The sequence below is a fragment of the Cygnus atratus genome, chromosome 5, assembly GCF_013377495.2.
Source record: "Cygnus atratus isolate AKBS03 ecotype Queensland, Australia chromosome 5, CAtr_DNAZoo_HiC_assembly, whole genome shotgun sequence".
Classification (NCBI taxonomy): Eukaryota; Metazoa; Chordata; class Aves; order Anseriformes; family Anatidae; genus Cygnus; species Cygnus atratus.
The window spans coordinates 58299792-58327363 of record NC_066366.1 but is presented as its reverse complement, the minus strand read 5'-3'; the positions used below and the strand labels follow the sequence as shown (position 1 = coordinate 58327363).

The 27572-nt window shown below is 37.9% G+C and overlaps 1 protein-coding gene across 1 annotated transcript in view; it reads left to right on the top strand.

The window, feature by feature from the left end:
* Positions 1 to 27572, top strand: part of SYNE2 (spectrin repeat containing nuclear envelope protein 2) — a 183651-nt gene that overhangs the window by 61434 nt on the left and 94645 nt on the right. The window contains exons 38-58 of the mRNA XM_035551299.1: positions 28 to 230; positions 635 to 754; positions 842 to 1130; positions 1978 to 2147; positions 4680 to 4989; positions 5749 to 5913; positions 6652 to 7008; positions 7525 to 7659; positions 8289 to 8450; positions 9739 to 9891; positions 12919 to 13074; positions 13470 to 13735; positions 14934 to 17049; positions 18313 to 18635; positions 19626 to 19770; positions 20456 to 20671; positions 21062 to 21327; positions 22135 to 22291; positions 24334 to 24489; positions 26823 to 26963; positions 27314 to 27496. Coding sequence (XP_035407192.1) covers positions 28 to 230; positions 635 to 754; positions 842 to 1130; positions 1978 to 2147; positions 4680 to 4989; positions 5749 to 5913; positions 6652 to 7008; positions 7525 to 7659; positions 8289 to 8450; positions 9739 to 9891; positions 12919 to 13074; positions 13470 to 13735; positions 14934 to 17049; positions 18313 to 18635; positions 19626 to 19770; positions 20456 to 20671; positions 21062 to 21327; positions 22135 to 22291; positions 24334 to 24489; positions 26823 to 26963; positions 27314 to 27496 — 6189 coding nt within the window. The remainder of the gene's footprint in view (positions 1 to 27; positions 231 to 634; positions 755 to 841; positions 1131 to 1977; positions 2148 to 4679; positions 4990 to 5748; positions 5914 to 6651; positions 7009 to 7524; positions 7660 to 8288; positions 8451 to 9738; positions 9892 to 12918; positions 13075 to 13469; positions 13736 to 14933; positions 17050 to 18312; positions 18636 to 19625; positions 19771 to 20455; positions 20672 to 21061; positions 21328 to 22134; positions 22292 to 24333; positions 24490 to 26822; positions 26964 to 27313; positions 27497 to 27572) is intronic.

Below are 27572 nucleotides of genomic sequence, written 5' to 3'. Positions count from 1 at the left end.
CAAATGCATGTTTGTGCTCTTATTCAGCACTTCTTAACTTCCGAAGGCAAAGACAGAGATATCCAAGAGGTTAAGACTTTATTGAATAAAGTGAAGCATTACTTGCCTAAAGCGAGCATTAACCAGCTTAACAGCCGTGTGAGAGATCAAGAAGCAGAACTACAGAGATTGATATCCAAATGTCAGAAACAGGAAAAGGAAGTTGTTGCATCTCTCCAGCAGCTCAGTAGGTACGGAACTAATGTCAATTCTGGCATTTTAATCACAAATGATATAAAATGATTCATTATTAAACAGCCATAGTGAACAGCAAACAACCCTGCTTTTTATTAAAGGTGATATTTTAATAAAGGTCAGTGAGTTTTTTGTTGTATGTTTCAAGTGTCATTTCTCTTCATAGCAGAATCAGTATTACATAGGATCATATGCTTATATGTTTCCTAGGAGCACGTGTTTATGTGTTTCAGTGACATGAACCAGGATACTTAAAACTATCCATAAGCTAAGTTTTAAGTAGGAGTCTGATCATGTGCTTGATATTTAGGTTACTTTTTCAGCAAAATACTGTTGTCAGCAGGTTTTACTCATGCAGTGCCTCTCATTTTGAGCTGCACTTGTGTTTTTCTCTCTTTAGCCTTGAAGAAAGCAGCACTGTCTTGGAAGAATGGCTCATCACTCAGGAGGAAAAACTACAAGAGATCGAAAAAGATGAGACTAAACTTGAAGACTTGTATAAAACATTGTTAATGCAAAGGTACCATTGTCTTTGGGCTCTACCTAAAGAAGATTGTTCGATGTTGTTACAAGGAGTACATGTTTGTTCATTTGTTGTGTTTTTCAGAGAAGAATTTGACTCCTTGGCTCAGCTAGCAAATTCCTTGAGGGAGGCTGGGCTGACAGAAGATGGAACCATTTCAGAAACCAGTGGTCTTATCAGTAGATATCATACACTAGTGACCAATGTAAGTGAAATGGCAGGGAATTCTCAGGGACTTCCAGCGGAAGGACAAAATTTTGAAGAGCTTGCCCAGGATATGTCTAGCTGGATCCAAAGGCTTGAGAAGGCCGTTAATAACCTGAGATCACAGGAAAGTGAGTTGCCACCAGACGAAAGAAGTAATCAGATAAAGGTATTGTGTTAAATATGTTCCTATTGCACTTCACAACTCACTCATTATCAGAGTAATGCTTGATGAGTCAGTACGTTATGAAGGATACTGCGATTGCTTGTGGTTTTGTGGCTTGTTCGGTGTGTGTCTGGGGTAAATGTTTGATTGTTGTTTTTTGTTGTTGTTTGTTTGTTTGCTTGTTTTGCATAGTTAATTAAGCACATATGAGGAGATTTTCTGCTGCACCTCTGGGTAGAGCAATACTGAACTCATAGCCCAGGGAAGGGTGCTTGTGGCCATGCATTTTCCCAGCACAAACTACTCCAGAGGTGGAGGGGGAGGTCAGTAGTATAGGTGGGACACCTGGAGAGCCTCCACAGAATGTGTGGATTCTTGAGTGTGTTGCAGTGCCCTAGGGCTGGGCTCCTCCACAGTCTGGGTGCGTCTCTCAGGCCCCTACATCCTCTCTGCTGTCTCCTCCCTCCAATGAATTAGGAGGTCTCCTAACAGTGTAGCCAGAAATGAGGCTGCTCTGATTCACATGTTTCTTTCTGTGGAAGGGGTAATATTGTGACAAATATATTTTCTTAAGATTTGGAACTATTCTTCTATTGTGTTAGCCCGATAGTGCTTTTGTCTAATCTAGTAGAAAATAATTATTAAATCTCAGCTTCATTATCCCAAATTTTGTAAAATTAGATGATCTATCCGTTTGTATATTGGCTATGTGATATATTGGAAGGAGAATTCTTTTTTCTTGAACAGCGGTGTACAAAGAATGAAAGATTTCATTGGTAATACCTTTTATTCTGTAACCAAAAATAGTTTTATTTGTACTGTTACTGCTTCTGCTTCTTGTCTAATACAGGAAATCACAGCTCTCAAAAATGCAGGAGATGTCAAAATACAGAGCATGGTAGCTCTAGGAGAAACGTTAATGAGAAATGAGAAAATTAAGAAGCCGGAGGTTCAGCAGACTATATCTGAGCTCAAGAACCAGTGGGAAAGCACCTGTCAGTTAGCCACCAAATATAGAAGGTAATGTGGAATTTGGCGAAGGGTGGCATGGATCACATTGCTATATTGATTTTCGTCTCTTCTTCCTGCACCAGTTACATTGAATTTCTGTTCTTTGGGGGCAAAACAAGACACCTACAAAAGTACTTGTGCTTTAGTATTCTAGAGGAGCAGGTCGCAGTTCAGATTGAACGGTCTTATAGGGTTTAGCCAAGATGTGTAAGAGGAGTAGCAGGACAGCTGATGAGGTCTGCCCAGCTTGGCTCAGATTCCCTTTTGATACTGCAGCAGTTCTGCCAGTCTTGTTTAAAAACAAAAAAAAACAAAAACAAAAACAAAAGTATGTGCTTCTTGTTTTTCTTAGACTGTGCAGCAAGGGTGCACTGATTTAACTGCTGCAGTGGCCCTTCCTTTTTTTTTTTTTAAATTTCCTGAAGATAGCTACAGAGCTAAAACACTTGTTAATGCTATTTTTAAGTTCTCTTTCACATTCACATTTCTAACTTGAAAAAGCCTCTTTACAAAATTTAAGCCAATGGTAAACTTCAAGTTATGAAATAAACTCTGCTTTGAGCATCACATTTGTGGATCCTTCATTGAAAACTCTGGTATTAATTTTCAGCCACTGAGAATTGGTCGATTTCTGAACCAGTGAATTTCAAGTGTTCTAAGTAACCTTATACCTGAAATGAATACTAAAGGAACAACAGGCTCTTACAAGATGGTATAAATGCATCAGTCATGCAAGATACTAATAAAAACCCCTGACAGTCCTATCATGAGCTCTGATGAGATGGTTATAGCGGTTGGAAACTAATCGAACTCAGGCACTAATTGTATATGTCAGGCCACCATGGAGTGCACAGCTTTGTTCTCTTTAATTAAGATAAGTACAGACCTCTCATATTATGTAGTTATTTTCAGGGGAGTACTTTGGAAATTTAAAATGCATCTATTAACCATTGCATTTAGACTTAGAGAAGGCAAGCAACTAACTGCTTTTTCCGTATTAATTTTGTCATGTTTTTTAAGGAAGAAATTCTTTACTGTGAGGGTGGTGAGGCAATGGCACAAATTACTTTCTGTCAAGGTCTGTTCATAGGTTGGTCAGAAAAGGCACTTTAGTGTCTGTGGCATTGTCATGACTGTGTCTGGTAGCCAAATTGATTATCTAAAACACGTCAGATGATTCCAGGTGAGTGGTGAAAACATAACCTAAAGTTCTTCTCATTGTGCAGATGAGGACAGTTTCAAGATGTTTGTCTCCTTGAATGTTACCGTAGTTGAGTAAAATCACTGGGAAATTTGCTGTTGGGATCAATGAAAGCTAGAGTAGACCTACTGTATACTTTTTAAAAATGACCAGGGAAGGAATTATTAAAAAATAAGTACTTCTGAGAATATTCAGTTGCCTTCTCTTATTACTGAGCACTCAACGCAAGCAGTACAAGCGGTGTTCAGAAAGAAAGAGCAGTGGCTACATTGGATCCAACATAACAGAATGCAGAGCACCCTCTTCACAGCATGTTGAAGACAGGAAATGATGTGCTCAGGACATCTGAAGAGATGCTCAGGACCTTGCAGCATTAGACCTGTGAATAGCAGATGTGATACACCACACCTGATGCATCCAGCAGTGTGAAGCTGGAATAGGGAGCTTATGGCAAGAGTGCTTAACATATGTGAGGCTATGTTTTATTTGTCATTTGCCAAAAATACAAATCTTGAGGAGATTTAAGCTTTACTTTTCTCCTCTTTTCCCTGCTGTACTTCATAGAATTATAACCAGACTGTATTTATTTGGATTTGTTTGTGTGGGATCATATTTTCAAATGTTGGCATTTAAGTTCCATCTGGAAAGTATTGGAACATCATCACTGAATGTGAACATACAAATGTTATTTAATGGCCTTTAGTCTCACTAATTATAGTTGCATATTTCCTGTGGACAAACGCAACCTGTTCACCTTCAGTGAATCAGCGGGCATGTTTATAAAGCAAACAAATCAAAATCTAATGTCAAGATCAGCGAAGCAGGCACTGGACTGTGATAATACAACCCATATTGCATATGCTGGTTTTGTTCTCTGTATATTTGAAAGGCTCTCACCAGCACTCCCCCATTACCCCCATTTATACCAAATCAAAGTTTCACTCCAGAACATTCCCTTTCAGGAGGCTGTCTTAAGAAGTTTTTCAGGGAAATAGATTTGTAGTCATACTGTATTTCTGAAACATTAGCGTTCTGATGCATTAGCATCACATCTCAGATGCCAGAAACTATAGGTTTATAGGTTGAGATTTAAGGAGTATCTGAGAGAGTTAGTCACTTGTCCTGCATTTAAGTTCAGTTCAGCAGAACTAACTTAAGTGTCTTTCATTTTCATCCCCTTGAAAATTCCAGTCTAAAGCAGGTCATTAATTTAAAACAGAAAGAAAAGTATTCAGCATGCTGGTGTTTGTTCTAATTGTTGACTTGCTCACAATTTGACATTTTTTTAGGTAATGAATGCAACATTTTTTAATACTATTAAAACCAATATGTTTTCTTAGCCCTCAAGAGCAACTTCAGCTCACCAGGGAGCAATATGAGCAAAGCAAAGAAAGTCTGAGACTGGCTCTGAATGAACTGAAGAAGGAGCAACAAGAGATGGGTTTTGCCCTTCAGCCTGGTTTGCAGGAGAAGCAAGCTCAGTTGACAAGCTATGCCCATCTCCTACAGAAAGCAGAAGAATTAACTTCCCAATTTAATGAATTGGAAAGCCAGGATCACCTACAGAGCTGCACTGAGAATCCCTACTTCACAGAGGAATCGTGGTTGGAATTAAAACACCAACATGAAAATCTGCTCAGCCAGCTACAGGTTGGAACCTCACTCTCTTTTTTCATGAGAATGTTCATGCAAAATGTCTGTTTGATTGCAGTTCTCACTGTTTGCCTGTAGTCTCATTCAACTGGCAAGTTTATGGGTAAAACTAGGAGTGGTGAAAGTTCCTTTGTAAAAGGGATGGGAATTCCTCTATCTCTCTCTCCCCCCTACCATGGGAAAAAGAGCACCAGAAGTTCATATTTTTCACTGCCATGTGCTTTGCAGAAGACTAAATGTTTAAATCAAATGAGAGCAAGGTAAGTGTGAAGAATAAAAATTTGCACCTGTATAAACAGATTTAGATATCTTTAATATGAAGCATTTGTTCCTATGTTCTCCAAGCCACATGATTTATTTTTTTTTCCTTTTGGAAGGGTGAATTACTTTTCTTGCATGTTTTTTATTGGTTCCACCCAGTTTAGTACCAGTAAACTGCCTTTGCACCCATTGTGGTATTCTGCATCTAATTTTTCAACCGTTTCGGATGGGAAACGTCCCTTTTACAAGTATATTCTTACAGAATGTGAACTCCTCTATTTCTTGCTACTAATGAGGATTTTGTTCATGGTGAAGTCCATGGTATGCTGGGAAGAAGGGAAGACATCTGTGCAGCTGTGGTTAACTGGATACTTTATGGGAAACAAGCAAGTGTTTTGCACTGATGATGTCCTGGAAAAGATCTGTCAGTCTGTGGATAAGTTGTATTTGTGTGAGTTAAAAGTGGACTAATCCCTTTAACTCCTTGGTTTCTAGACCACAGTGCAGACACTGGAAAGACATGTTCAAGAGCACCAGCAGTTTCAGGATATGGTGACAGGCTTGAGCACTGAGCTAAAAACTCTCTCTGAAAAGCTTGCTGATTGTGGAAGTCCAGCAATGGAACAACCATCCTCTGAGCAAAAGCAGTTGAAATCACAGGTATGTTGCAGGTTTTGCATTATGGAGAAACCGGGTCTGTGCCCTGGGGGCTTGTAGAAATAATCAGATATATAAGAGAAGAGCTACTTGTGTCAAAGTGAAGAACTAAGAAACACTTATATGAAGTATATGTTGTGTTCCTTTTATAAAGATAATTGTAGGCCTGAAACCACTCTTAATGAACTTAGTGGACCTTTGCTGTTAATTGAACTGAAGGTAGAAATGTCCTCACCTCAAGCATACAGACTTCATCAAATTTTAAGAAGTGTCCTTAATGCATAGATAGGCATTTTCCTGCGGTTTGGGAGAACTGAGAACAATCTTATACCTGGGAGTATAGGGAGCTACTGAAAGCTGAAACTGTAACTCAGATACGGATTGCTGCAATTCCCCTTCCTCCAGAATTTGCTATACTTCTAGCAAACTAAAAACAAACAAACAAACAAAAAGAGTAATAGGAAATAGGAGAGGAAGCGATTAAGCAATTATCTTTTTCAAACTTGGGAAGATCACCGTGCACCTCACAGAATGCTACCTGATTATCGTCTTAATGCATGTAGCTTCAGGTGCTCTCTGTTAGTATTTGACTTTCTGCAGCAAATAGGTCTTCATGTACTTCTCAGCACAGTTTGTTGTTCACAGCAAATATTTATGATTTTCATGATTGACTTTAGATCTTAGCATTAGGTATATTGAGTAAAGACATGTTTCAATAAAATGTTTTCTTCCTGTTTAAAGGAACAACAAGCACCTCTTAGTCGATTTGAAGACATGTTAAAGAAGATTTTGGTTTTAGCAGAAACTGTTAAACAAAGCACTTCTTCACCAGGACAGAAGTTTATTAAGGATGAGATTGAAACACTTCAGAGTGAACATAGGAGTCTGGAAGAAAGACTTGAAAATGTCAAGCAAAAGGAAGAAAATATTTTCAGTGAAGCCCTTGAGTTAAAAGATGAGCTTGCTGATGAAATACAGATGGAGGATAAGACAGATACAACGCTAGAGAGAGAGATTCAGGTCACTTCTGATACTCCTGTTGCTACAGAAGAGAGCTTCACAACAGTAGAGTTTAAGGAGTGTTTGGAAATGCATAATGTGAGTATAGTTCTGACAGTAATGACAGTAGAAGACTTGTTAAAGAGACATCTGTCTCTCAAATGCCTTTTGTATATTGCATCCTACATCGCTTTTTTAACTTCATTGAAATTAATCCTTCTGTAAGTACATGTGTATAATTCAAAGGTGTGGAGAAGAACTCCCTAAGCTTGTTATAATAAGTCTATTGGAAACTGCAACTTTCAATTTAAGCACAAATTGCTTATTAACGTTCTCAAGCAATGTAATTAGAGCAGGTGTCCTTTAGAGGGAATAGGTGTGTAGATAAGAAAATTACAGATAGGCCTCTGTCAAAAAAAAACATAGTCCTTTCTTTTGCAGTAGTTTCAGAACTTTGAGAGCTTCTTTTAAACCAGTAAGACTTATATTTAGGACCGCAAAACAATATTTTTCCTGTTTGTTTTCATATATTCAATTTTTTGCCATTTAGAGGTTTGATATTAAAATATATTTACAGTCACACAAGTAGGTTTTATGTTATTTTATTTCTCTTAGGCTCAAGATGTAAATGGGAATGTGTCAGAGAAAGAAACGAAAAATGATCCACTTTTGGAGGAAAGCAGTGTATTGTCGAACAGCCCGTTACAGGGTATCCATCAAGGAAAGGACAAATTTGGGCAAACTGCTCAGGTGCCTGACAAATACATTTTAATTCATGTCAGTGTATATATATGTGTGTCTGTTGAATAGAAACACGTATTTAATTCCTCAAAATTTTTAGGCAGGCCTAACATATGTAATGAGTGATTGAGATCACTAACCTGGAACTGGTGATGTTAAGGCCATCTCAGGCCATTTACACCATAAATAACTTCACACGTGCAAAGTTGAAGGGATGATTTGGAGAACTCCCTCATTGATATAATCATGCAGCAACAGCAATTGCATGCAGAGATGACCATCAAAATATCAGAGCGGAATCCACCTGTACAGAGATTTCTGGAGAAGGAGCAAGATTAGTAGTTAGGGTTGCCAAATGTGTCTAAGGAGAAACTATTACAACAGTGTTAAAAATCACATGGACACTTAACTCCTGTTTGGTTTCTCCTGAAACTGTTTTGTAGCGACTTAAGGTCCTGATCTGGCAAACAAATCTGAGGAGGCTGTCCCAAGGAGACTGTGGGCTTGGGATACCTCCATTCGTTAACCTAGACTGAAGAACAAGTAAAAGGCTTGTGGAGTACATTGTTCTTTGATAAGCATAGATTTTTGGACTGTGATTTGTACTGGTTGTGAACATTTTGTACTTTTCAAACTAGGAGGAGGGTGATAAAGAGAGCCCAAGTATGGACAAATGTGATAGAGTCCAAGAAGACCTTCTGGACAGTGCGGTTCAGGGTGGTGAAGCAGAACTAGAAAGGCATCAGGATGGTGTTGGTATTGATAGCGATGAAACAAGAAAGGAAACATGTCCAGTGGAAGTAAGTGGACATGAAATGACAGTGAGTGATTGAATTTGAGGATATATGTGTACAGTTTAGCTGGAATGGTGATGATTCTACCAATAAATTAATAATAAAAGTTATACAAACATAAGTTACACTGAGGTATTCTTGACTGATGTGTGGTGTACACACAGTTAGTATGCATTAACTCTCTGAATCCTTTCATGTACCTTTAAAATGTGTAGGGAGGATTATTTTTTTTTATTACTGTGGGCTGCCACAAAGTGGTTTTCTGAGGACATTGCATTCCAAATCACCCGGGCATTTTGTGATGCCTTTTAACAATTTTCCTTGAATTCTGTTATTTTCCTTGAATCTTTTTCATTTATTTAGATATCTTACTTATATATTTACTTTGCATGTATGAGGTTGCATTTGGAATGCTGTGTCCTGTTTTGTGCACCCTGATAAAAGTGCAATTTTGACAAACTGGAGCAGTGGTTAAGGGCTGGAGCCATGATGTATGGGAGTTCTTGCTGGAGATAAAAGGCTAATCTGGGGGTCTAGTTGCCATCATAATCTCTCTGAAGGGTTGTTACAGAGAAGACAGAGCCAGACTCTTCTCAGACATTTAGTTTTAGCAAACTGCCTGAGATACTGAAGACAGCATAGTCATGACAAGACAGAACACAGTGTGCACTCATGAACTTGCTGAGAATCAGGGTAAAGTATCTCATTCTGGGTTATGAGTGGACTACTTTCAGTACGTATCTTATCTGACTTGCAGCCAATAGCTCAGGTATCCCTGCAGCACAAACAAGTCACTAGTTCTGTGCTCTCAATCATGGACTTGCTGTAAGTATTTGCCATTCCTTATTTTGGCTATGAATATCCTGTCTGGTTGTTGGCTGGGTGCCGAACCGCAGGCACTCTGTCTACAGTGCAAGTACAAGATTGAAGCCTCAGGAGGAAGCTAAACCTTTTAAAAATGCATTCAAGACTGCATCCAGGGGTACACAGTTCAAAGTCCATGCTTAGAATAATGAAGCGTGAACAGTGTAGGTCAGAGGAAGAACACTTGCAATCTGCAATTTTTACTAAAACTTATAACAAAATTATAGCACTACTCCTTCTAAATGGTTTCCTTTGCCATAACCTTGCCCACAATAAGTTTGTGATATAATTATGGTTTTCCTCATTTATGTGTAATCGTGGGCTTTGTAACTTTGCCATGTCAAGCACTGTAATTACTACTCAGCATGTTTGATTAGGACTTTTTGGTTACTTGTTTCTTTCTTTTTTTTTCTTTTTTTTTTTTTTACAGCAAAATGAGAAACTTAATGATGTCAAGACTCAGTCCGAAAGAGAAGACATGGAGAAGGTTCAACAAAGTGTGTGCCAGAAGAATGAAGTCCTGAAATCTGTAGCAGCTGGGAATGAGGGTCTGGAACCTAACTCTCCAGTTTCTGCACGTGAGGTAAACCATGTTCTGGTATTTCAAGTGGCGTTTGTCAGTGTCACTGAATTTTTGTTACAGCGTGGGCTTCAGCTGAAGTTCTGTTATAAATGAAGAGGCAATTACTGTCACACCAAAATCAAGCCTATTGTACAGAGTTCTGCTTTATGTCCGCAGTAGTTTTGAACTTTCTTTGAAGTGCTCGCCACACATTTTTTTTCAGTGGTTCTGTTCAAAAGGACAATATTGGTTTTCAGAATCATTGTAATCAGGCTTTATTTAATGATATCTAGAGTTTCTCTCTAAATCATTAATCAGTACAACTTTCCATGTTACTGTAGTTAGCTGTGATAGACTTTGCCATCATAAGGGAAATCAGGAAACTGAAATTCAAGGGTGATCCAACATAAGAAAATAAATTAAATAAAATAAGGAATAGTTACCTGAAGATGCATGAATAACAAAGTATTTTACTAAATGACATTACTAAATCTATTCTCCTTTAAGAGTAAAGTTGTTTCATCACCAGTGGTGTTCCTCAGAATTCTCTCTGCTCTGTGATTGCTGATCTTTGGTGACTACATCCCTAAATTCAAGGTGAAATCAGTTCTAGTCTTCATAGTTAAATGTATAGGCAGGTTTGTAGCAGACCTGTTCATTGGCAGGTCTTACCTAGGACTCACACTTCTGCTGTCACTGGAAATCCCAACAAATTGACTGATTTGCACTTCTAAAAGTGATCTGTGGGAGGATGGCAGTGTTTGTATTCAGAATCATAGAATGGTTGAGGTTGGAAGGGACCTCTAGAGATCATTTGGTCCAACTTCCCTTCTTAAGCAGGGCCACCTAGAGTGGGTTGCCCAGGACCATATCCAGATGGCTTTTGAAGATCTCAAAGCATGGCAGCTCCACAACCTCCCTGGGCAACCTGTTCCAGTGCTCTGTCACCTGCACAGTAAAGACCTGCTTCCTGACGTTTAGATGGAACATCCTGTTTTCCTGTTTGTGCCCATTTCCTCTTGGCCTGCCACTGGGCACCACTGAAAAGAGCCTCACTCCATTTTCACTGCAACCTCCCTTCAGGTATTTATAGGCATTAATGAGATCCTCCCTAAGACTCCCCTTTTGTAGTCTAAAAAGTCACAGCTCTCAGCCTCTCCTCATGGGAGAGGTGCTCCAGTCCCTTAATTATCTTTGCCTCCAATTGGAGAGACGTTTCCAGTATGTCCAGGTCTCTTTTTAATGAAGATGTTAAACAGGACTGGACCCAGTATTTACCCCTGGGTTACTCTGCTCGTTACTGGTCTCCAACTAGATTTTGCTTTTGCACCACCAACCACCACCTGCTGGGCCTGGCCGTTCAGCCAGTTTTTGATCTACCTCTGTGTCCCTTTGGACATTGCAAAGGGAGAGGAAGTAGGTTCTGCTGTTTTCCTGAGGAAGGTATGCATGTCTGGATAAGAAAAAGGGATATATACTGTGGCCTACACCCTAGCCTGAAGCCAAAGTCATGTTTGGCATATACCGCAGTATTGACAGGTTCCCACAGGCCTGCACTGTGAAAAGTCAGCAGAGGAGCCCTGAGTTTGTACCTGCAGGACATCTTTTTTCCTGAGTGTCAGGACACTTACTTTTTTATGTGTTTTGATGTGTTTATACTTTGGTCTGGTAAAGTGGATTTCTTCCTCACTCTGTAATAGCTAGCTGAGTTTTTCTGCTTCGATTCTATGGCACTTCAAAGTCTCTTAAGATGAAATCTTACATTTGAATTGATACAACTATTACAAATGTGTACACAGAGAAATGGAAAAGTTGTTTGACTATTTCATGAGTGAGCCCCTTCAGTTTTGACTGAAAGTAACCAGAAGAATTCAAATAATTAGAATTATTCTGTTGGGGTAATGTCTGCAATGTGCTGCGTGTTTTCCACACCTGGAAGCAGGTACATTCTGGATAACTCATGACCCACAGAGAGACAGACAGAGAACAGTGACCGCTAAGAAGTGATATGGCAGCAGGGACAGCTGGCTGCTTCCTAGTAAAACAGTATTTAAAGCATCAATACAGAAGTATTTATTATTGCTCATTTTATATGTTGGTACCATGAAGAAGCTCACACTGTAGTCATATCTCTGTTTGTATGCATTCACTCACATGAAGTCTGTATCTGGAACAGATCACAGTTTACACCAGACAGTTACTGGGAAATGGGCATACAGAAAGATTTTTAAGGTATTGCTGTGTGATCCAGATGAGTCTTTGCAATTTTATTTATATTGTTTTCCACAATAGCTGAAGGTGATTTAAAGGATTATGTTTTGCATCTGAACTGGGGCTAGCCAAGAGCATCCACTTAGGCAGCAACCTGAGCTCAGCTGATGGGCTGTTAAACTTGGCTATACCCCCAGTGGCATTTCCTTCTGTCATTGTGGGACTTGATAGCAATGCCAGGGAATGGCTCTGGAGCCCCCATTCCCTTTCTTCTCACTCCATTTGAGAGACGGCTCCCTGATGCCTCTCATCTTACCTCTAATTCTGAATAGAACTCACAGCAGGCACAGTAATGGTTTTGTGTCCCAACCAAGCTTCTTCATGCATGAGTTGCCCCGTGAAGAAAAGTAAAAGATATGGTCCAGTGAGGGGCACAGCAGTATATTGATGCAGGTGCTGACCAGGGTTTGAGGAGAGATTAAATGCCCATGAATGTGTGAAGCAGAGGGGGACAAGACAAGATAGACCTGTGAATTTGAGTTATCAGTAACAGAGGTGGCTACAGGAAGGATGTTACTTAAAGGTGGGGATGTCAGAGTTTCAAACTCCCAGTGATGAACAGAGATTTCCCAACTGTCTGAACAGTGCTGGCAGGCCAGAATGACTCTGCGGTAGTGATGGAGGGCCCAGCCTGTGGGTCCTGGGTGATCCACAGAGGCTATGGGGGAAGCAACAGCAGGATTTAATCATGGTTTAAACACGAGACAAAGTGTTGCAGTCAGAAAACTTACTGTTTTAGAAATTCTTCAGGAATAAAAATACTATTTTGCATTGCAGAAAGAAGGTGCAGAAGTGGTTGTCCAAAAGGAACTACTTCCTGGAGTGCAAGTAAACACAGAGTATTTTGAGGAGGAACAAAAGGTCAATGAGCTGAAAAATGAAGTGGCTGAACTGGATATCGTGCTCATAAATGAACAACTGAAAGAGCTGGAGGTATGGAAATTGCAAAGCCATTCCTCATTGTTAATGTAGTGATACACTCACAGAAGTGTGATTCACTCAGACAACACAAAATTGTTGTATATTATCTTGACTGAGGTTTGACTCTGTGTTAGACGATTTGCATAACAGGTAATCTACAAACACTGCCTTAATGCAGATATGTCTATGTGAATGCCATCTTCTGTACTGCTCTTTTAGACTGTACTAGTGATTATAGTGCACCTATGATTGCATATGTGCCTCTGTAACATGCACAAGCATGTGTGCTCTTTACATGTGACCAAGCAAGCATATGTATGTGGATGTATCAGTATCTAACTGTATTTTGTGCTGAAAGTGGTTAAAATCCTATTTTAATCCTATTTCTATGGTGGGCTTGATTGTAGAATTTACAGACTGAACTGGAAACGTGGAAAGCAAAATCTTTGTGTCTGAGTCAAGAAGCATGTCCCAATGCAACAGGATCGAACAGTGCAGAGCTGCAAACCTCAGAGCCTGTGGTGCCCTGCTGGGACAAGCTGCTTCAAGAACTAGATGCTGTTAAGACAGTAAAGCAACAACAGTACTCTTTAGTTAATGAGTACCAGAAAAACCTTTCTGCTGCTCAGTCCTCAATGAAAAATTTGTCAACAGAAAAAGATAACATAAAAATGTAAGTATAGTTGAGGGGTTCTGTTAATAGGTAGCAGAACAAATATGATCCTTAAATTAATAGTGCTGATGCAAGTAGCCTAGACTGAATTTTGTACCATGCTCCAATAATGCTGAGACCTACAGTGTTTTACCCATCTCATTAATGTTAGGTAGCAGAACTCTCATAGGTTTGTAAGGTGGTATTAAAACTGCATCTAAAGCATTTTAACAGAAGTATTAGTGGTGGTTGCAATATCTACTCATTTTATTTTTTAGGCAATACAAAGAAATGATTGCTGTGCTAAATACCTACGTGAATGCCGCATTAAAATACTTTTGAAAAAATATGTCAGATATGAAATATTAGTTTTTCTTTAGGATGAATAAGCTATGAAAGTGGAGCACTGTTTCTTTTTAAGGACTCATCAATTCTAATTTTTTGCTAAGTTAAATATGTCATAACTCCAATGATTCAGCTTATTTGATAGTAAGAATGCAGCATTCTGTAGCAATAAATAACTGCAGTACCAGTCCAAAGGTAACCAATGCACACAAAATGTTTAGTACCTTTTATAAATTAGCCTTCAAAAACATGGAGCTAGCCTATCTATCACAATAATGTATCACATTAATTAGAAAACCTTTTAAAATGATTTGTGAAATTGTTAATTTGTGGCAAAGAGATGGAAAGGATTGAATAAAAATGTAGCTGCTAAGTGTATTTTAGGTGGTAATTTCAGAATACTCTTGGAAATAAAGGAGAGGTAGGTGCACACCTCCAGGTTAATCCTGAATGAATGAGAATGTTTGAAATTTTTCTTCTAACTTTCATTTTCATTGTAAATCAGAAATTACTATAAAATGTTGTTTATTCACTTAGAGATGACTTAACGCTATTGCCAATTTTTTAAAAAAATGTATAGGAAATGGCCTATTCTGTATTAGTACATACTGCTGTTTAAGAGAATATACGTTAGAATGTACCTTTACCTGCAGAGATATCTAGAAATAACTAACACTACAGAAAAGCATGAAAGTCATATTGCAGTGATTGTTAGGATGTTTGTGAGAGAATGTTAATATATATGATTAAGTGAATAAAGTGAGTGAATCATTTTCTGTGTGACAAAATTCTCTTAAAGTATGTACAGTCCATGTTTTAGAAGTTGTGTTTTTTTGTTATTGTCGTTTATTTAAACCTGTTCATATTTTGACAGGGGTCCTATGAATAACACAGTTCTTCTGGAGAAAATTAAAGCATGTGTACAGGCATTACATAAAGAGAGAGATGTTTTAAACCAGCTGAAAGCTCAGCAAGAAAGTTTATCTCAGCACTTAACATGCATGGATAAAGTGTTAACAGCAAGCCAAATGAGGCAACTGGAGCAGTGGTGGCAACACATGGAACAAACAGTGCAAAAGAAGCATGATCAAGTGGTGGCAGAAATCAATGAATTTAACATGCTTATGAATAAAGCACAGGATATTCAGAGGCTGATACAAGAACAATATTTACAAACAGAGTTACATTCCTCAGCTGGAGAAAAAGCCAATTACCCTGTAGTTTGGACCACAGAGCTACAGGACATTAAACATGGTCTTTCTCTGTTAAAGAGAAGGATTGAACTGCAAATGAAAAGAATTTGGAGTGATCAAGAAAAGCTGGCTTTGGAGAACTGTATACATGATTTGCAGAGCAAACTGGAAGCATTATCAGAGCAACGAACGCCTGAAGAGGATGTTCAGATCACTGGTCCTGCTTTGAAGAAACAAGAAGTGATGAACAAGCTGAAAGAAAATATTTCATGGGTAAAAGGTTCACTGTCCTCTCTTGATCAGAAAGCAGCACTTTTCCCCAGTGATGTTAAATCACAGATCAGAAATTGTCAGCTTATGAGGACTGAAGTTCTAGACAGAGAGCCTGTGATTGAATCAATGGATAAAGAGCTCCAGCACATCATTCCCAACTTGAAGCCAGAGGAGATCTCTGATATGACCTTCCTCCTACAAGCATTACAGAATTCATACAAGGCTCTGGTTTTAAAATCAGTTCAAAGATTACAGCACCTAGAGCTCCAGCTGGAGGAGAGGCAAAGACTTACTGCAGAAATAGAAAAAGTTCACTGTCAGCTTCGAAATGCTGAGACACTTGCCAGGCTTGACATGAACCAAACCAGCACATGGTCAGAATTAGTTGATCAACAAGCCATTTTAAAGGAGATTTTAAAGGACATACAAGAGATAGATGGGCTTATCTCATCCCATTGTGAAGAGAGTCAGATCACAGCTGGGGAACTGAGCCTATCTGAACAATTATTTTTGATTGACCAATTAAGAAGTCTGAAGAATAGAGCAAGGAAGACACAGAGGCAAATTCAGAATAAATGTCATGAAGTGGGAAAAAAAATAGCAGTTTACAGAGAGTTTGCTGAAGGAATAACTTCATTGCAACAAGATCTTAATGACCTACAGTGTGGTGAAGTCAACCTGGAAGATAAATTACTAGGTGCCATACAAGAAGTGAAGAATAAATGCAAAGCACTTAAAGAAAAAGTATTATGTTTTCAGTCTAATTTGTCACAAATGATGAAGTACAGAGAAATCTTTGAATGCATAGGTCTAAACTGGGATTCACAGCAGCTAGATGAATTGCATGAATTGCAAACTCAATTTTTAAAGATTAAAAATAAAATTAAAGGGAAGCTAATGCACTTTGATAATGTTGTTAGAGAATGGGATAATATTCATTCGTTGCTAAATGAAATCTGGACTATGACATCCACTGTAAGAAAAGAAGCTAGTAAGCTAAATGATAGTTCTAGCTCTTCTGCTGCTGAAAATCTTATATCTGCACAAATACTGCTTCAGACAGTTCAACAAATTTTGTACTTAACACAGGAGGTAGAAAATCAAATAAACAAAAATGAGGTTTTTGATACACCATTCAAAGAATCGAAGAGGCAAGAAATAAAGAGCCTGGAGAAAGATGTTGAGGAATTGATTCAGCTTCTTCAAAACTTGATCTCTAGTCTCCAGTGTGTAAATAAGGAAGATATCCAGAATGAGGTAGAGCATATATTCCACACCATAAAGCATATTCAGTTAGAGCTCCAGCAGCCACTTCTAGTAGACATGAAAATGATGCAATTTGAAAAGATGCGATGGGAAGCAATTCAGAATATGGTGACAGCAGAGTTTTCTGCTATTAAATATCTAACGGAAAAAGAGAGGGAAAATGAAGAAGAAAAATCTTTTGCTGCTGATATAGAAACAAAATTGAAGACACTGCAAGATCATGAACTACAACTGAAGACAGACATTGCTGCCCGTGTTGTAAGTATATTTAATAAAAGTAAGGTATGGCTGTATGTCTTCTCCCAAGAATTGGATTAGATGTCTGAGACTGTAGTGTTTGTATTTCCCTGACTTACATTTTCCTTTCACTCTCATAACTGAATTGGACCAATATCTTCTCTGCATTGGTGGGTATGATGGGAATCATTATAAGAAACTAAAGATACAAACAAAATTAGTTGTATTCAGTTTATTTATAATCAACTAGTGGGGATTAGCACAAGAAGGGAAAGGTAAAGAGGAAGAGAGAAAAGTTTGTATTGAAATACTAAGCTGAAAAGAGACGGGGTGCAGTTGCCTTGTAACTATCGTGGAACTGATTTTATCTAACATTTTTAGTAGTGACAGTGGTGAAAAAAACAGAACTGTTTTTTTCTGTTTCTACTACAAACAGAAAGCTTACCAGTTGGGAACGTTCATGGAGAATAAAGTGCATGTTGAACAAATGTGATTGCACCTCAGGGAGGGTGAGCAAAGGAAAGGCAACTGGGATCTGAGGCTTTAACATGAGTATGTTGGAAACCAGAAGAGTGGTAACCCTCATAGCAGAGAGGTTCTGGAATTGTGTCCTGACTGTGTCCAAGACATCAGTGGATACAAATGAGGAAATATGATGTAACAGCTGATAACAGGGGAAGGGACTTAGTGACCCTGATACAGGTAGTGATCCTGCTGCCACATTTCATGATTTGCTGTGCTTCTCCTTCACTGCTTGGGTATCTTGTTTGAAGCATAATGCCAAAAATTGTCTGCCTTGTGGGAATCCCAAGAGCTGGCCAAGTCACACATCATTCTGTGTATAAATAAATATAAGAAGAGGGTTTAGTGAGAAGCAGTTTGGCAAGTCATAGTTGGGAGGTAGCCTCTGGAGCAGATTATAATCATCAGTATGTGGGTTTTCCTTGTACAGGACATGTACTTCCATTTCTGTAATGTATCCTATGACTCTTGTGTCCTACCATCCTTCACTCCAGAGTTTTCCAGAATTGGTAGTTACCTCATACCCCCTCTCCCTGTGTTTGAGAGCAATCAACCCACACGTTATTGCACCACTGTATGACTACCTGGGTAGCAGAGTGCATTTGCCATGCATTCTGTCACCTCAGGCCACTTCTGGGAGTTTTGGTCTCGAAGACAACCAACCACGTGTGAAATTCTGAGAAAGCCACCTGGTCATTCAGAGGAACACAGCAATCTTTCTTGATTGGATTGTTGTTTTTTTTTTCTTTCTAACACTTTCAGAGTGCTCTGCAGGATGCATGTAAGACTGGTGAGCTTTATACCGAGGCTGTTCAGAAGGCTGCCAAGTTCCTTGAGGACTATGAAGCTCAAGTATACTCTGCCACAGCAGAGCTCAGTAGCTCAGATGAGGCCTGTCAGACCCCACAGTGGAAACAAGAAGGGTTTGACTCTGCAATGGCTGACATAGAAAAGTTGAACTCCAAGCTGAAAAAACTAGTGAAACCAGAAGACAAAATAAATCTGGAAAATACTTTAAGAGAACTTGTCAATAAGAGTTTAGCATTAAGGGAGAAGGTTCAGAGAAAGGAGGCTGATGAACGGAGGTAGGTTCATATTCCTAGATCATATTCCTTACTATGATGTTAAATGCAGTCTAGTCTTGTTTTTTCTCTGATAGAACCAGGTAATTCAGCAGAAAGAGCTGTAAGCAACTCTGTTTTCCCCAGGTGTGATTGTGATGGAAAGAAAATTACCAGATAATAATCATATTGCTAGTAATTTACAGTGCATTCATTTTTAATATATTCCAGAAAATATGCATGGGGCTGGACTGAATGTTATATGGTACCAGAATAATAAGAAAGCACATTTTCACAGTCTCTAGTTCAGTGCTGGTGCAGGTTAGAACAGTTTTCAGAGGGCCCCATATATCCATGTCTTCCATGAACTATTCATATGACTTGAGAAAATCAAGACCAAACAACACAGGCCATAGCCACAGCCTTCTTTCAAATATAGGTACAGAAGAGATCTGAAAAGCCTTCAGATAAATGTACAGAACAAGTTTGGGAGATATAGAAAGGATTTTTAAATTGCTTGCTGATGATCCAGTGCTTCTGATTCTGTTGAGCATAATCTTAAAATCTTTTATAATCAATGAGTTGGATGACTTTCAAGGCTTTGGTAATAGGAAAGAGATGAGAAGCAATAGAAATAAGAAATTACAGTTGTACGCATCACACACTGTAGGGACAAATAGGATGTGTGTTACAAACTGAGAGCTCAGTTTTGGGAATCTCTGAGGAAGATGGAAACTTAAAGACATAAAATTCTTTAGAGTGGCTATTTGGCACATATATGGTATACATACCTACATTTCTTTAACTGTGGAGCATTTGTACCTGAATCTCTATAGTGTCTCAGATTTTGGACCTGAAGTGTGTAAAAAAATGCTAATTGAAGAAAAATTGGAAAATAATTAGTAATGGCTACTAATTGAGAAGTTTATTTATTTATTTTTATTCTAGTAGGCATTATGATTGGAGAGACAAGTAACCACAAATTTTTGTTGGTGTAATAATCGTTTCCTACAGGTATTTTGAAAAATACAAAAGATATACAGAAAGCAAAGATAAGGTGCGCGATGATCTTAACAAACTGGAAAAGATGCTTATTCAGTCTTTGTCCCAAATACCAATGTCTTATAAGGAAGCTTTGGAGAACTTAGAAGAAAGCAAGGTAAGAGAGGCTCTGAAGAACTTGAGAAACTCATGCAAAACTGTGGTACAGTTATGCACAGCATATGATACCAGAGTAGGAAGAAGTGCAATTATCCTGTATTTATGTATATATAAAACCACAAAATATATTTATATAGCTATAAGAAGACCAGATTATAATATGCCAAGTAAAATGAGTACATCTTATTGCTGTAGAAATCAAACATTACCTGTGCTTAAGATAGCGTTGCATTTCTGTTCAGGTCCCTCACTTCTTCTTTGCAGGACCAAGACCGATCAGATTTCTCACATTGCTGTTGCTTTCCCTCAGATGGGAAAGTCAGAGAACTTCCTATTTCCCCAGCCAGGACTCTTATTTCTTCCCTATGATAACTCTGCTATAATGAACCTCTCTGCTGTCTGCTCTTGTAGTACTCATCATATTACAGACTCTGTATATTATGTAACTGTAACTCCAGCTCATTCCTTTCCCTTCCAAATAACCATAAAGTGAAAGTAACCTAGTATATTGTGCACACTGTTCTGATTGTTTTGCTTGTTTTATTTACCCTAACTTTCTTCACAGTCTTAGCCAATACAGAATTCCTTCATTAAAACTTCATTTAGCCAGCTCCGTGGAGGGATAGCCATTTTAGTAGAGAATCCTGTATTTTATTTATTTGCTTGTTTATTTTTCATACAAGATTTTAGTCTCCAGCATTGACTCGGCTGAAGGTGATCTTGTGAAGCTAAGGCAGATCTCAGGAGAGCTGATGAGATTACACAAGGGAAATGACAAGGCCCTGGGCAGGATTGTAACAGCGCTGTGGGAAAATTGGCTGGGTTTGCTTGAGGCAGCGAAAGAGCTGGAAATTAACTGTGAAGAACTGAAACAGGAATGGAAATTCATCAACGAAGAGGTGAGTTGATTAACAAACTGCAAGCTTGGGGGAATGTTATAGAGCTGGGATTGTCGTATAGTAAAACTACATGTTAAGGGACTGAGATCAAAACAGAACATCATTTCCTAGCCACTGATCAGCCAGTTAACCTCCAGACTTTCTTGAACCTGGAGTCAGATATGACAGGGATGTTTATAGAATAAATTCCTGAACCCAGCATCACTCTTGTGTGTAGTTAGGTGCTTTGTTAGAGCAAACTCAAATGTTGTGGCACACTTCAGAGTTTCAAGCTCTCTGGCTATGCAATTCCCAGTATTTAGTTATGTGTATGAGTAAATGAATAATGTGATTTAAGGTGATGGAATAAAAAAGCACTTTATCTCATTCTTTGCCATGCTGTTTACTTAGCTGGAACGAGAAACAATAATTCTTGATAAGCTCCAGGAAGAACAGCCAGAAAGCCTTAAAGAGAAAGAAAAGGCCACCAGAGAGGAACTGGTAGAATTACTAGATTTTGTGAACTCATTTGAGGAAAACATCAACCGACAACAGCTCCTCTTACTCTTACTTCTTCACCGAATAAAGAACATCCTGAATACATCTGAAAATACTGAGGCAGAAGCTGTCCTTCCTGCCTTATGTGAGATAAAGACAATGCAGGACCGCTGTAAAAAGTAAGTGATGGAAAATTTTTGTGGAAGTTATGACATATGACTACTTAGGAGCACAGCATTTTTTTTGGTTATTGAAAAATATGTGAAAGGTGTAGTGTACGTAAAAAAAAATAATAAAAGCCCTAATGGGTCAGACCAGTGGTCCATCTAACTGACCTGCTGTCTCTAGCATGGGCAATAGGAGATACTAGTTGGGGAGAAGACCTGAGCCTGGCCATGTCATGTGTGGGCTGCAACTGTTGTTCAAATATATCAGAAATCAGAAGGATTGATGATTCATTGTGGAGGCTCCAAGCTCTTGTGAACTTGAATGAGATGTGTGGGTCTTCTACTCTTCTGAAAATCAGACCTTGCACATTTTGCCCAATGCAACTTTTACCTTACTGAATGCTACTGTTTAAAATTTACCTCAAAAGGTTTTTGCAAATCTGTGACTGCACTTGCCATTTTCCATGCCTATTTTTTGACATGGAAATCTTTGTTAATGTCTTTTTCTCTGCCAGGGTTTTCAGACTCCTGAGATTTTGATTTTTGTTTTCTGGAACATCATTCCTGGTTAAATGTGCATGCTGTCTGGTTTGATTTACTAAACATACTTTGGTTAGCAATATCTGAAGACTCCCTTTTGAAGAAACTGAGGCAGTGAAGGGCAGAAACTCAGAGATTTAGTTACACAAAATAATATCAAAATACAGGCAAATGCGGTTCTGGATATATATAACAATTCCTGTATTAAGCATGTTATTTGATAAGTTCTACTCAGTGTAGAGTCTAACACAATGTATTCTTGCTGGAAATTTTTCATAGGTTGTATGAAAAGACTCAAGACCATAAGGATTTGGTACAATCTGAAATTCAAGAGAGGAGCAAGATAAGTGAAGAAATAAGTGCTGTGAAAAATGCATTACAGAATGCTGCATCTATGTTAGACCAAGATGCTGGCGGAAAGGCAGGACAACTGGAGGTTGGTAGTGTCTTTTATTCTGTAGAGACATTTGGAATATATTGTCTTTTGTGCTGGGGCTTGAACTTGCTCCAAATGAAATTTATTGCAAAGTACATGCACATTGACTTACAGGAGAATGAATCCAGCTCAGCAGGATATGATTGGCCCTGCCATGTGGTTGGTTTGTGTTCTTCTCCTTCTGCGTGGTTCAGATAGCAGGCACAGAAGCGTTTTCAGATTGCAAAGAGATTCACAGCCAGTTGTGTGCCTTTTAGGAATGACTGCCTAGTATGCATCCCGCACATCTTCCTCCCCTACCTAGCCAGGGCAGCTTCAGATGCTCTGGATTTGATGTTCCACAGATTCTCTGCAGACATTGTAGAGATAATGCTGGTAAATGCTTTTCAGAAATCAAATTGTGATGAGGAACATAGTCCTCACCAGCCTTAACTCTGCACCAACTTTAATTTATTTATTCTAGCCTGCTAATGTCTGTAGAGAATGTTGGCTCTATGAGATGATTTCTTAGTAGCAGTATGTCACAACGGGCCTGTTTCTTTGGGGAACATTCAGCTGAAAATATTGAAAGATTTTTTAGTTTTACCTAATTCAAACACCAGCAAGCCAAAATCTGCAGGGCAAATTCATCCCTACTTCCACAGAAAATCTGGTTTCTATAAAATCTATAGTATTATCTGGGGTTCCCGTGTGTTTAGTAAATGGAAATGCCTATTTCATTTCCAGATGACAAATCTAAGTTAGTTGGTTGGCAAAGTTTCAGCTCACAACATAGAAGAATATGCACATGGAAAAGTGATATCAACTAGTCCCTTAGGAAAAAAAATTGGGCAGTTTTGATGGGCAAGTGCTTTACGGCTAAATATTCTATGGAATGTGAGCATACTTTAATATACAGAAAGTCTTTTGCTTTGGAGACTAATGCTGTAACTGATTCTTGTGAATTCAAGTTAGGGCATCTGTAAACTCCTATAAATCTTGGCACAATCTTAATTTGTACAACAACTTTCTCTGTGGTAGAATTAGGCATGCAGCTTTTTCATGGTTTTGGTTTTCTTCTTCCTCCCCCTTCCCCCCCCCCCCCCCTTTTTTTTTTTTTTAGTATCAGAGCCAATTATCATGGGATGACAGGAAACAAATCAATTTCAGGCTCTTACATACATCTTCTGTGCATTGTGTTTGTGTGAGGGAAAAGATTCTCAAGCAAAGGCTGGGAGTTAATGGATTACCGTTACTCCTGACTGAAGAAAAAAAGGATGTTAATTTTAATGCCTGGTAGGAGATTTTTCCCCAGTAACATGACTAACATTCGAGTTTCTCAAACTTTGGGAAAAGGAATCATAGAACAGAAAATTCCAACTTTAAATTCTAGAAAACCTTCAGAACAAATGAATTTCTTCTTTCAGAGGACTTAGATCAGATTTTATTTCTAGGCCACAGGCTCTAGACAGTTGTTCAAGTTTCTTTTATCTCATAAAACCTACATTCTTCATGCAGAACTGGAAACTACTGTTTTGAACGGAGCCTGCTGTGCTGCTGTGCATAATTGCCTGAAAGCAGACACTTCAGCTTGAAACCTGTTGATTTCTGTGGCTTTTGTGTTGTTTATAATAATGAAGGAATGAACATTGGCTATTAAACATCTTTCAAAGAGGAAATGCGCTTTTGGCAAAAGGGACAGCACAAAGGTTAACATTTAGTCATAGGAGCACTTCATACGATTTCATTGTTATACCAGTCAATAAACATCCATGTGTCAGTTGTCTGAGGAGGAGTAGTATCAAGTTTAGTTAATTCTTACAGAGTGAAAAGCAACATTTGATTAAATGAGCGAGTATTATTCAAGACTAATCTGCTTGCAGAGGTAGTCAAAGTAGGTTTTATATCACAAAAACAACTTTTCCAAATCATAGTCATGGTAGGAAATACAAACCACAACATATATGGATGTAAATATATATATACACATATAAATCTATACATGCATGTACATGTACTCAGTAAAAACTGGGTAAAATGCTGAAATTCTCTTAATTTTGTAGGAAGTCCGGAGTGTGATTGGTAAAGAGAGTCAAACTCTTAAGGATATCATGGAAAAACTCCGGATCAAATATTCTGAAAAGTATACAATAGTTCCTGCAGAAATTGAAGCACAGTTGGAGGACTGCAAGAAAACATTACAAGACCTAGAAGACAAGGTAACTGTTGATGTGATTTTCGTATATACTTCTTTGTAATGAAGTAAAGATTTGGTGCAAGATTTGATGAATGTTATAACTATGAACTTAAACTTGAAACAGTTATTTTTCATTTGTGTTCTTCCTCTTGGTGAAAGGCTACGCAGGAGAAAAAAATCGTCTTGTTAACTGTCCTCTTTTAGAATAATCTGAAGTAAGCACTGTGAATATATATATATATATATATATATATATTTTTTTTTTTATTTTTTTTTTTGCTGTTGTTCAAACAAGGCATGGCAGAGTCGCTAGCAATATGGTCTTGGGTATGATATGGTTGCTCTCTTCTGTCCATTCTGATTCTTAAACTGAACTAGTAGTCAAAGTTGATTGGGAAGTTAGCTTAGCTTTACTGAGAGATTTTAAAACTGAGTCAAATGAAACCTTTGAAAACAATTTTTCTTTTTGTTTAACTTTCACACATGGTAGGGCATCATGGTGTGGTTCTTTATATCACTCCTCGGGACATAGTTGCATGCCTTTAAAAGCAGGCAGAGAATTTAGGTAACTAAATAACATTGCCTTGGCATTTTGCAATGTTTTTTGTATACAGGGAGTACAAACAGTTAACTGAAAACAAAATGAAAGGAAAATAGAGTAATCCTGTAAGTTTGGAGTGAAATTTTAGCCTGATATAATTAATTTCATTTTTATTTTTTCTTTTGTGTTATTTTTAAAAAGAAAAAAAAAACCTTTCAGTTACCTTCCTGCAGAAATAATAATGTTTAATGGTAATTTTAAAGGCTAAATATCAGTTAATTTGATGCAACTTGAAAGTTTAATAAAACAATTTTTCAATCTAGTTACTTGTTACTGTCTATCAAATTATTCATTTGACGTTCCATTAAATATTTAGAGACATTCATTACTGCTTATTAGTTTTAATTAGGTTAACTTTATAGTTTCTATTTCAAAATAGAACCGTTCTTTCCAGAACCAACAACTGGTTAGGAGAGAGAAGGAGAAGGGGAGTAAAACAGTATTTATTCAATTTCTGAGATAAAAGACTATCCCAATGCATATATTACATGCTGGAGTGAAAGAACTGATCCTGGAAACTTTTCATATTTGAGTAGTGGAAAACAATACAAACTGTCTTGGATTTTTTTTAAATGCCTAAAGAAAACATTTTTTTTATAAGCAGGAGTATTTGAGAGGAGGACTATAGTTCTTTTTGCTATAAACTTATTTTAGTTAATGTAATTTTATCAATAAAGTACCTTAGCATGGGTATTATTATGTTGTTCTGACAGTGCCCATCAGAATTTGTAAATAAATACCGTGAATAAAACTAACAAATAAAGAAATTAAAAAAAAAATAATACAACATTTATTAAATACATAATGTTCTTCATTCCTCTCCCCACAAAAGGATGAAGTATTTTGGTGTATGTAGTTGCAAACCAGAATAACTCGTAAAACAGAAATCTTTTGTATCAACACAGCATAAAGCTGTGCAATGTGCATGTGTAATTGAGTCCCATAAATACTAGGGCTGCAGCACACAAACAATTTACCATGATTTAACAATTCACTGGTAGTTGGCTGACCCTAATGGCAAACAGGGTTCAGTAAGAAAAGCTGTCACCTTGGGCAAGCAAGGACTTTCTCTCTCCCTGCAGTTTATTTTGTTCATGGTAACTTGGTACCTCACTGTGTTCTCTGCTTAGGCTATTACTCAACTTCAGCGTACTTGAGAGTTTTTCTCTTTACATAGGAAATCAGGCCCTTCAGTATTTTGATTTTTTCATTTTTGAGGAGTTCTGAAGAATAAAATTAAGTTCCACATGCTTTATGGGGCTTGAAGCTCTTTATGTTGATTATAAATTTCCTAAATTTATATTTAGGAATTCACTATATACTGATGCATTTCCATATTTCTTACATGGAAAAAATAGTTGAAGGATAATGGTGCCATTTTAGGGTTCTTACAAGAATGTGACCCTTTCCACAATGCAGTAATGATTAGCATCTATTACAGATTAGAAAAGGGGTAGCCGAAGCAAAATACCCAGGGAGTTGCAATGCATTGTTGTTTTTTTAATTCATGGATTGCCTTTTTTGACCAGTAGTAAGGGTAATTATTATCAGGTAAGGGGAAATTATTGAACAAGATGTGAACATTGAACCTGGTCACATTAATGCTTCTCACAGGAAATGTAATCCTATTCCTGTGTTTTGAAGCGATTCATCAAGAGAAACATAAAAAGAATTCTAATATTTTTGGTGAAGGGGTGCACAGAAACAGGCAGATCTTTGTAATCTCCACTGTCGTTTTCTCTTTACTGTGACAGGTTAGCTTTGAAATCTTGCAGAGCTCTCCTGAGTATGTGCTGAAAAGAAAAGCAGAGACTATTAACAATGGCCTTCAAGCAATTGAAAAGATGTTACAACAGAAGAGCGAAAACATTGCGAAAGCCAAAGAAGTTCAGAAGGTAATTTTGCCAAAATTTTTTGTGAGTGTTAGAAGATTTTTGGTTGTTTCTACAGAGCCTGGTTTAGCAGGAATGTAAAGTGGCCCTCCATTCATTCTTTGTCTGTAAAAGAAAAAGTACCAGCAAGCATTTACCTGATGAATATTTACCTATTCTTTCTCAGAGAAAAATAATTTTTTTTTTATTTTTTTTTCAGCTATGAATCACACTGGTAGATGCAGAGTGTTCTGTTCTTGTTGTATCAGTTCGGAAATCTTTGCAATTCCAAATGACCCACATAAAGTACAAATAATTCTGCTATTATCTTTGCGTCTGACCTTATATTTCATTTCTCCTCTTTTCACATGCAGCAAATCTGGGATATGCTGGACCTTTGGCATTATAAACTCAATGAGCTGGATGCAGAAGTGCATGATATAGTAGAGCAGGATTCCTGCCACGCACAGGAGTTGATGGATATCTTAGTGACCCCCCTTCAACAGTACCAACAGGTCTCACAACTTGCCGAGCGGAGAACTGCCATTTTAAACAAGGTAGAGGCAAATGTAACAGTTACCCAAATGTGAAAAAAATCATTTCCTGTTAAGAAAGAAATCAATAATAAAGGCT